This window comes from Capronia epimyces (genome assembly GCF_000585565.1).
Source record: "Capronia epimyces CBS 606.96 chromosome Unknown aczIQ-supercont1.4, whole genome shotgun sequence".
Lineage (NCBI taxonomy): Eukaryota > Fungi > Ascomycota > Eurotiomycetes > Chaetothyriales > Herpotrichiellaceae > Capronia > Capronia epimyces.
Genome location: NW_006912907.1, coordinates 2,564,676 through 2,574,351, shown reverse-complemented (window position 1 = coordinate 2,574,351; position 9,676 = coordinate 2,564,676). Strand labels below are relative to the sequence as shown.

Here is a 9,676-nt window from a genome sequence, read left to right as displayed (position 1 = left end):
CAGGGCGTCAAGTGGAGAAAGATGCACTCCTTATCGATAGGCTCGCCAAGCAAACCCGGCACCTCCACTGGCACCCCTCTCCCAGCCTGAGCTCCAGAGCACTATCCCAGTACGTACTCTCCTCAGGGCATCCGGGTTCATCGTCTCTTCAAGCTCACTCATATTCCCTATTCCCGACTTCCTCATTACACGCTCCCGAACTCCTCTGCAGAAGGATTCAAGGGCACATGTTGCCCAACATGGGACGCCTGATCCTCCTTCTTCTCCACGGCACACCCTTGAGGACGTTGGGGTCATCGACTGCACTGCACCGAGCTTATTGCTCCTCCCAAGGCGTTGCACTCTTCCCTCCGTCCTACGCTTGACTAGTCGCGTCGCACAAGCAGTGATGATCACCAAGCTCACTCAGATCCCAGACCCAGCCAATTGGAAGACTGGAGGTGCAAGACGCGTCTAGCCGAGTAGGAAGACTCTCGAGAACAGCACCTCAACACACTCTACCAACATCGTGCGATACCCTTTCTGCGCCTGGCTTGCTGGAGTCACTCGATTCACTCAAAAATTAGGGGCCCCTTGCACCGCTTGTGCGAGGTGATACGACGTAATACTCCGGTCAGCCTGCAGATTCCCCAGGGTGGCGTATCTTCGCGGCAAAGACACCTCGTACAGGCACAATCCCTCTGCTGTGTGACTCCACGAATTGATCTCGTGAACTTGGTTCAAAAGATATCTGACTTTGCAGTTTCAACTTCCAACATCCTTCAGTCCATCAGCTCAAAATTTGGGCGGCAACCTGCAGTCCCTCTCTTTTCGTGTTGCGAGTTGGAAATGGATCCTCGGATGGTTGCATGCATCACTATTTGGCCCCAGACTTCTCGCTTGGTCAACCGACAGCTACTTCTGATTAGGCATTCTGCGTTCCTCGAATGCACGACGAATCCTTCGGAGACGCCAACCTGCCCTACTGCATATGACTACTACCAGCTTTGACTCAAGTACGTCGTGCAAATACTTGTTGATGGAGCTCTAGTGCAACCACCGCTGTCCATGCCGCATGTCTGCATTGGTAGCTTGTTTCTGTAGCCGCGTTCTCAAGAGATACACCGTGTCGGCCGCTTGGCCTGGATGCTAGTTGCATTATCTCGTCATTCTTCCACGTTCTGGTTCGCCAGGCTTAGGCCCGTCGTTGATCAGTCGTCTACGTTCTGACCATTGATACTGCGTCATATCGAGACTGGTGCTTCCTTTTGCTGAAGCAGTGGTACCGCCGGTTTGGTGGATTTGGTGAGGTCAGTTTACCTATCGAGACACCCCCTTCCTTCTGGCGTGGAGGGAAAAGACAAATCTCCTCATGAGCCGAGAGAGTTCACTGCAATGGTCCATAATCTTGCCTGGACGTACGGCTGGTCGGCGTTGGCCATGCTCCGCGAAATGCACCGATCGGAAGAATCCGACACATCCTATCATTTCCTCCAAGCTGTGGACACCTCAAGTGTGCAGCGTCGCCATAGCGGTACAACCCCAGAGACGACCTCTTAGAGCGGGCTATGTCTTCTTCCACCTGCCAACGGGAGAAGCCTGCGGAATACCTAACCGCGTCTTTCAACTTACGGCCTAGACATGCGCGAAGGATGAATCGGATTCCGACCGGCGGATGGCCGCTGTTGGCCGCTCCGTGGTATTCTGATCGTCCTCGGCTTCCTAGACTCATGAATGATACAGCGATACCCTGGCACCTCCTGGTAGCAGCAGCAAGGATCCCTCTGAATCCTCCAGACGATCCTTCCTTTCCCTCACATACATGTCCTCAGCTTGTGGGCTGCCGAGCTTCTCACAACGGCTGTTGTTTGCAACAGCGGTCGATTCCAATCAGGAAAAGACTGAGGTCTTTCCCCGACGCCAGACGACATCCTCTCACTACCCATTGTATCCGGTCAAGCAAATATCAAACGGTATGTACAGCATAGCGAACGACGTCTTGTGCCCAACCTTGAGAGCCTCGCTACACAGGTGTTACTAGCCAGGCGTTCGGTATGTTTATTCTCGGTTCTTTCCTCGTCGTTTACCACACCCACACACCCATACACTCGGCCAGTTGAAACCCCAGCTGCCCTACTAAACTAAGCAGTAGACCTATGAATTTACTTGATTCAAGGGCCATCGTCCAAGCGTTATCATATCCTTCATGTCCCCAGCGATATCTCAGCTAGTTTTTGGGCTCGTCCTGCACGTCGAGCACTGACCCACACGCAGCAATGTACTTGTACTGTCGAGCGAAGCTGGGACGTACTGTATGTGACAGCTCCAGCTCAGCCTAAGCCCTAGGGCCCCTCATGGAAGAACATGTTGCTTCATCAAAGCCACCTTGGTCGTCTCCCTTGCTTCCCCGTTCCCTTCTCCTTGCTTGACCCTGACAAGGAACCGGGTTCATGGCCACGGTCTGGGCAATGGTCATGGTCGTGGCCATGAAGACTGTCCTGATCTCGACCTTGGTGTTGCCCTTGTCCGGGCCCTTCCTGCCCTTGCTCTCAGGCTCGGCTCATTCAAGATACTGGTCACGTTCCTCCATCCTTCTCATCAATTCGCCCTCTCTGCGCGCCTGTGCTGCTTTCTCCTCTAGTAAGGCCACCACTCGATCCATCAAGGCGGCTTTCTCATCCCTAAGGCGTCGAACATCTTCTCTTAACATCTCGAGCTCCTGGTCTTGACCAAGGAGCGAGAGGCTTCGCCATGGGGGCGCCGGAGCAATCAGCACATCTTTTTCAACTTGGAAGAAGCTCCGCACAGCCCGCTGATAAGAACCGTCCCGTACGCCGGCGACCATCTCCCGCTCATCTTCCGCCTCCTCTTTCATGGGCTTTTTCCCATTGCCGTCGTCATCGCCATCATCTGACTCGTGTCTGATGGCATTGTTCTGTGGATGCGTCTGTCGTCGAACGGCTATGCGAAGGCTATAGAACGCATCTCGGACATGTTGATGAACTGTCGAGTCCCGTCCCTGTTCTGGATCCTCTGGACGCCCGATCCAACCAGCTGAACCGTTGCTCGATTCGCCATGAACTGCTGTTAATTCGCAGCGATTTGGGGGTTGATTCTGCGTCGCTCTCGGACCTGTTGGCCTAGTCGCAGCAGAGGCATATGTCCCTACAGAACCAGAACCAGTAGGCATGAGTGTCCCTTGCGCAAAGTACTCTGTTGATGTTGAGGCTTCCCCAATGCGTGACGCCCTAGACTTCGCACGACCCAGCTGATCCGCGAGCGAAGCGTCGATGGCTGCGTCATGCTTTCTGATCGCGTCCCTGGCAGAAGAGCGGCCTGAGAATGGAGAATCCGAACCAAAACGTGAAGCACGCGAAAAGTGATTTGCACCAGGTGGGATCCGGCGACTCGATTCACCTGTGACCTCGACCTCGCCATCGCCATCGCCATCGCCATCAATGTCAATGTCACTGTCACTGTCACCACCTGCTTGGCTGCTGCGCAGCATTGACGGCGGCGTGGAGGCAGCGGTGAACGAGGATGTTGAACTTGTTGATGACGGCGGGGGCGGCGTGGGCGTCGACGTCGACGCAGACCTCCCTGCTATGATAGACACGATCGGGCGCAGTGGTCGAGGCTCTGCACCACGCGGTCCGGGATGATTTGAGCTTGAGGGAGTTGCCGATCTGGCGTTGACGGTGACCACTTTGACGATTTCAATATCATCCATGATCTCGATCTTGATGTCGTTCTCGTCGGTCTCGTCGTTCTCGTCGTTCTCAGTCAAGTCGTCGGTCTCAGTCAACGTCTCCATCCACATTGTCATGAGCAGATTCTCTTCCCCAGCGCCACCGGTGCCGTCTCGCCTGGGCCCCAGGGACGCGGTGTTTCTGTCAACGAGCCGGCCTTGCCCTTGCCTGCAAATCAAATCCCAACAGTCGGCACAGCCCCTGTCGAGCACGCGCTCCTGGGCCATAGCGTCGTAGATACCTCTCCTCTTAGCCTCGGGCAATGGACTGCGATCGTGCCGAACGACAATGTAGGGACAGATGGCGTCGCTTGTGGGGATGTTTGACTTTTCTTGTTCCTCCTCGTCCTCTTTCTCCTTCTCGTTCTTGATCTTGAATTTGTTCGTGGGAAAGCTTGATGTGCTGCTCATTCCACCAGCGGAGGGACCACTGTAGTCGTGCCATTTACATGGCGACAGGATGACCGAGACGTTCCGAGGCCGCTGGTGCGAGAGGATCTGCGACAGTTTGGCCTTGTCCGGACAGGGACAAGGGAGGATGTTGTAGAGACACATTTCGGTCTTCAGCTAGGACTTTGTCAACGGTCTTTAGCTAGGACTTTGTCAATAGAGCGAGAGTGAGAGAGAGAGTGAGAGCGAGAGTGAGAGCGAGAGTGAGAGCGAGAGTGAGAGCGAGAGTGAGAGCGAGAGTGAGAGCGAGAGTGAGAGTGAGAGTGAGAGTGAGAGCCAGAGTGAGAGTGAGATGAGATTGATGGTCGCCTGAGTTGCTATGAGGCCGTATGGGGCAAGTTGATTGTTGTAAGAGATGCGATGGGAACTGAGGCAAAGACTTACTCGATGGGAAATGAAGTAAAGACTTACTCGATCTTGTTGACTCTAGACGTCGTCGTCGTCGTCGTCGTCGCAGATGCTGCTTTTGTCGAAGACCCTTACAGCCCGAGGCTGAATTTAGGACAATGAGATTAGACAACGGTGAAGGAAGTCAAGCCAGCCTGAATGCCGTCAATTAGACTGCTTGTCCGTTCTGGGGCGCGTTTGCGTTTGTCTTAACACACAGTCCTGACACTTTAGAAGCTTTCACTTCCACTTCCAGCCACAATGCCAACACTAGAGGAGCTCGTTCTATCGTAGCATAGTAGCAATTGGACAGGAAAGGACGAACAGAGGAGGCTATGGGATCAGGACGTCCACGGTGATGGTCTTCTGGTAGTGGAGGACATGGGAAGATGCCACAGAAAAGGTCATCTGCATACGATGAAAAGTGGCGAGTGAGAGCAGCACTGTCAAGACAGACAATTAAGGGCTGAGATGGTCACAGCATGAAGAGGGAAGCAAAACACCATCATCATCTTCGTAAATCCGAAGAAAGGAGTGTGTTCAGAGTTGGGGAAGGGCAGGAATGGAACGGCAATCTTTCAATCTTTCATTTTACGAATCGGTCATTTTTCCAGCCCATCGCCTTTCCTCAATCATACAAGTCTTGTTCAGTGTTCAGCCCACCGTTTTCCTCACATCATACAAGTCTTGTTCAGTGGCATCCCATCCCACAATGAGCATGTCTTAGCTAGAGCAAGTCCTGGACAATTCGTGTGACACCGCAAGTGGGATAACAGTACCGGAAGTTCCATTTCCAAGGAAACCCAACCATCGACTTTTGCTTAAATATCGATGTCAATTCCCAGATCCATGTTGGCCAGTATCTCATCATCCAACGGTGCCTTCCGAATGACAGGTAGGCCTCTCTTCTTTTCAGCCGGCTTTAACACAGTGGCATTAAGCAAAGGAGTCGAGTTCTTGGCAGCACCATTGGAGAGATTGGTGGCGTTTGGTGTTCCGGCTCGTGATATGCTTGCAGCCACTTTGGGCGTGCCGGCACCGTTGGCAGGGGTACCAGTCCGGCTGATATCGCTTCCTCCTTCGAACAGCTCATCGACACCTGGAGCCAGATGTTTCTTCGACTTTCTTGCTCTCATTTCTGCAAGCTGGGCCTTCCGAACGTTTTCTGCATTCAGTCTCTGGTTTCGTCGATTCAACTCGGCCAGACGTTCTTGATCTGGGTTCACATAGCTAGAGTTGGCGCGAGACAAGCTAGTACCATAGGCCAGTTTCATCGGAACGATATTCGCCAGCTGATTCTCAAGTTCGTTTGCAAGGTCGTCATTGCCGTCGCTCAGAGCTTGATTAATCTTTTCTTTGAGGTCTTCCTTCTCCTGGGCTCTCGTGACCTTCTCGATCAGGTCATTCTGGACCTTGATTTTTTCCGAGATCTCCGCTTCAGTGAATCGATGTGCCAACAGGCGGTTGATCCCATCGAGTTTACTGTTGATGAATCGTCTGGTTGGTAGCTTGATGTCCTCGTTGGCCAAAACCGTCCGATATCGACGCCATTCGTCGTCGGTGAATTTGGACATTGAACATTCGAGGAAAGACCACGGTCTTTCAGCCTTGCCATGCGCAGCGATGATGTACATGTCAACAGGGAATGGTCTGCCGTTGGAGCCGATCATCGCGTATGGTCTACCCTTGGTAAATCCCTTGATCAGACAGAGGCGGTATTCGTTGACACCAGGAGTGCGACCAGGGCCGAGGCACACTCGCGCGTAGCAGTCTGTAATGGCCTCTTGAAATCCTGGGGTGTAGCATACTTGTGCAAAGTTGTCACGACCAACACGAGCTCTCTGAATATCAGCGAGTTCGGCAATGGGCTCGTCTTTTGGAGGCGTTGGTGAGCGTTTCTTGTATTTGTGGTCGTCATAGTCATTGTCGCTCTCCCCCTCGGCGTCTGCATCACTGTAGTCGTCTCGTAGAGACGTCGCTCTTCGTGTCAGTCCTTCCTTCTTTCTCTGTTCATCTCGCAGAACCTTTTCCGCTCGTTGCTGCTTGTAGGCTTCGATGGCACTGCTTGCTTCTCCTGCGCGACCACCGCCCACCTTCGTGCGTTGACGGGTGCTCTTACGCTGAGTGTCTTCCAAGTCAGCTGCGCTGGCTTTGCGCTTGTTCTTTGCTGCGTTCTTGGCTTCTTCTCGGGCTCTCGCAGCTACCAAACGACGGAGAGTAAGGTCTTGTTCATGACGTTCCACCTGTTCGCTTCGTTGCGCCAAGATCTCTTCTCGCTCTATCTCGGGTTTTGCATCAATGCGTGCTTTGTCTTCGGCGTCATAATAAAGTTTCTCGAAGGGGAAGATCGGCTTGTCAGCTCCTGGGCTGAAGCCGGCTTCGGAATCGGACTGAGACATTGAAGCGGATTCTGAATGCTGCGAAAGCGATGATCTATTCCAGTGAGACAATGTTAAAATTTGGTGAGGTGTAGAAGAAGGATGATTCTTACACTTCGTCTTCATCATCGGAATATGTCTTGCGACGTTTAGCACGCTTGACGGCCTTTGCAATGCCCTTGCGAGCCATATCCAGGTCTGGAGAGTGTCGAGATTGCTTCTTAGAACGAGATGGTGACGGCGACTTTTCCTTGGGAGAAGGTGGCATACTCTCGTCTTCGCCAGAGGAGTCGCCTCCAGCGAGTGCAAGAAGTTCGGCATCGAGGTCGGCCATGATGGCAGAACAAGGCGGTGACTGTCTGTTTAAAACAGCGTGTGATTTTTTCACTAGAGTCGAGGGAGATGTGAATATGGAGTCGCAGTAACACTTGAGGCTATGGTGCTCAGGGTGCGGCAAAAAAAAGGTCAAGACACCACTGTCGCGGTCGCGGTCGCGGTCGTGGAACCAGGACCAAGTCTATAAGTAAAGAAGCAAGAACAACAACACAAGCCCAGTGACCACTGTCAGGGATCGATGCACTCTGCCGACAGCCAGCTTCAATGCGATGGTGACAACAAGCAACTGCGGTAAAAGGAGTGAAGCAAGCCATGGTGTTGAATTGTGATTCTCCCGTGCAGCCAACCAGCAGCCGTCATCGCCGCAGTCTCCGGGATGACTAAGCGGGAATTCGCATACAACGGACTCCGCACATACACCACATACATCTTTGTTCATACTACGTCCTTACAGTACTACTACTAGGGAAGGACTAAGACCGACTCGGCCTTGCTTCCTGGACGAGGCGGATGCCATGCTGGGTGCGTGCAAGGCCGGCGAGAATCGCCACATGCGGGCCATGCTCAACATGTTCCTCATGGAATGCGATGGGATCATGAGCGGTATCGATTCGCCATTCATCCTCTTCGCAACCAAACGGCCCAACAATCAGATAATCAGCAAGAGCAGATTGAGGAGTAGGATGGATCCAAATTGGACTCTATCTAATACTCGGGTGGGAGGAAAGGTCAAGGAGGGCCGTCGAGAGAGAGAGGGGGAAATAAAGAGACAAAGGTCGATTCGACCGTAGGGAGCTCAGAAATGGTTTTCGCGAAATGCTTCCAATTGCTTGTGGTCTGAGAAGAGGTCGCGTAGAAGAGCTACAGGATAAATAGGGATACCAAGACGAGGGGTGAGTCAACGGCTGAGTTTACGGATGTGTAGGGAGGTGAGCATAGGTAGTTATTGAAAGCCAACGTCTGTCTATCAAGCCGCAGCCTGGTCATGTGTAGTGCCTGCTCGCCATTTATCTTCCATCGCGCAGTCTGGGTGAGCGCGCATGTGACCTAGAATACAGTACACGGGGATGGTCACATGACCGGCTATGTGACCTCAACGACTTTGTACCACCCATTCAGTTCGCAGTTATTCTCCTTTTCAGCCTTCAAGCCTGGAGGCTCAGGTAAAAGGCAGAGCACCGTCATGCAGGCTTCAAAAAGCTCCTTAGCACTGGTTAAATCTCTACACCTACAGTTGCTACGCCCTGGCCTACCCCAGTTGCGCCGGATATCCTCACAAAGTAGCACAACAGCCGAGCCGCAACAGGACTCTAAATCCCACAAAACGATCCTTTCCGAAGAGCAGAGAAAGTTCCTCGATGGCGCCCTACGCGTCAACCAGGCTGGGGAGCTCGCAGCAACTCTCATATACACCGCGCAGACACCGCCCGTCGTGAAGGCACATCCACATCTTCGACCACTCATGAAACACATGTATGACCAAGAAGCCGGGCATTTCAAGACCTTTAACGAGCTTCTTGCAAAGCATCGAATCAGACCGACTGTTATGTATCCGGCCTGGGAGGTCGCGGCGACCGTACTTGGGTGGACGACTGGCATCATGGGAAGAGAGGCCGCAATGGCATGCACCGAGGCCGTGGAGACAGAAATTGGGAACCATTACAACGGGCAGGTGCGGGAGTTGGTCAAATGGATGCAAGAGCTGAAAGAAAGGGGCGAGGAGCTTGATCCGGAGCTCAAGGTTCTGATCGATGATATTAAACGGATTCGCGATGAAGAACTGGAGCATCTAGATCATGCTGTGAAAAATGATGCCAAAGAAGCACAGCCATATGAGCCCCTTACAGATATCATTCGGTATGGCTGCAGAGGCGCCATCTGGATTAGTGAGCGAATATGAAAGCTTGAAGACCAAGTACACCTCAAATTCAACACAAGCAAGTTTTGTTGCGTGGCGAGGGTTCTATCCCTCCAGCCATAAAGGACACGATGTGTGAGGGGCAGGCTGCGCGCCCAACGCTGATAGGCATCAATATATCACAAGCACACGGCTCAACCAACACAGACGAGGCTCGATACACACTAAGGACGCTGGAACTTCATCGACACCCTGGACGGTTTGTACTTATTCATTCGTCTAGTCATTGCCATGGAAGGCCACTTCGATGGCATCCTTGTCTTCAGGAGCAAGCGGCGCCTTAGGAGCTCAACCAGGCGTCCTCCCTCGCTCCTGGGAGCCCTCTCTCCTGCAAGGAGAGGGCCCTCCCACGGCGGCCCACCGGCCCTGCCCCCTCCTTGCTCTCCGAGTATTCTCTGCAAAAGCGACATGGGCTCATCACCCAGTCTTCCGCCTCCAACACACCCTTACACTCGTCTTTGCTTGGCATCCCCAATATGT

At 53.0% G+C, this 9,676-nt stretch overlaps 3 protein-coding genes across 3 annotated transcripts; 1 reads left to right on the top strand and 2 right to left on the bottom strand.

The window, feature by feature from the left end:
- Nucleotides 1–2,539: 2,539 nt before the first annotated feature.
- A1O3_05561 (uncharacterized protein) lies at nt 2,540–4,138 on the bottom strand (the record flags this gene model as incomplete). Its single annotated transcript, XM_007735681.1, has 1 exon — nt 2,540–4,138. One exon carries the CDS (start codon nt 4,136–4,138, stop codon nt 2,540–2,542), a length of 1,599 nt encoding a protein of 532 aa, XP_007733871.1.
- A 1,247-nt stretch (nt 4,139–5,385) lies between these two features.
- Nucleotides 5,386–7,276, bottom strand: A1O3_05560 (uncharacterized protein; the record flags this gene model as incomplete). The annotated part of the gene is made up of 2 exons (XM_007735680.1): nt 5,386–6,997; nt 7,056–7,276. The coding sequence occupies 2 exons, from the start codon at nt 7,274–7,276 to the stop codon at nt 5,386–5,388; spliced, it is 1,833 nt and encodes a 610-aa protein (XP_007733870.1).
- Nucleotides 7,277–8,461: 1,185 nt separating this feature from the next.
- A1O3_05559 (ubiquinone biosynthesis monooxygenase Coq7) lies at nt 8,462–9,178 on the top strand (the record flags this gene model as incomplete). The annotated part of the gene is made up of 1 exon (XM_007735679.1): nt 8,462–9,178. The coding sequence occupies one exon, from the start codon at nt 8,462–8,464 to the stop codon at nt 9,176–9,178; it is 717 nt and encodes a 238-aa protein (XP_007733869.1).
- Nucleotides 9,179–9,676: the final 498 nt, after the last annotated feature.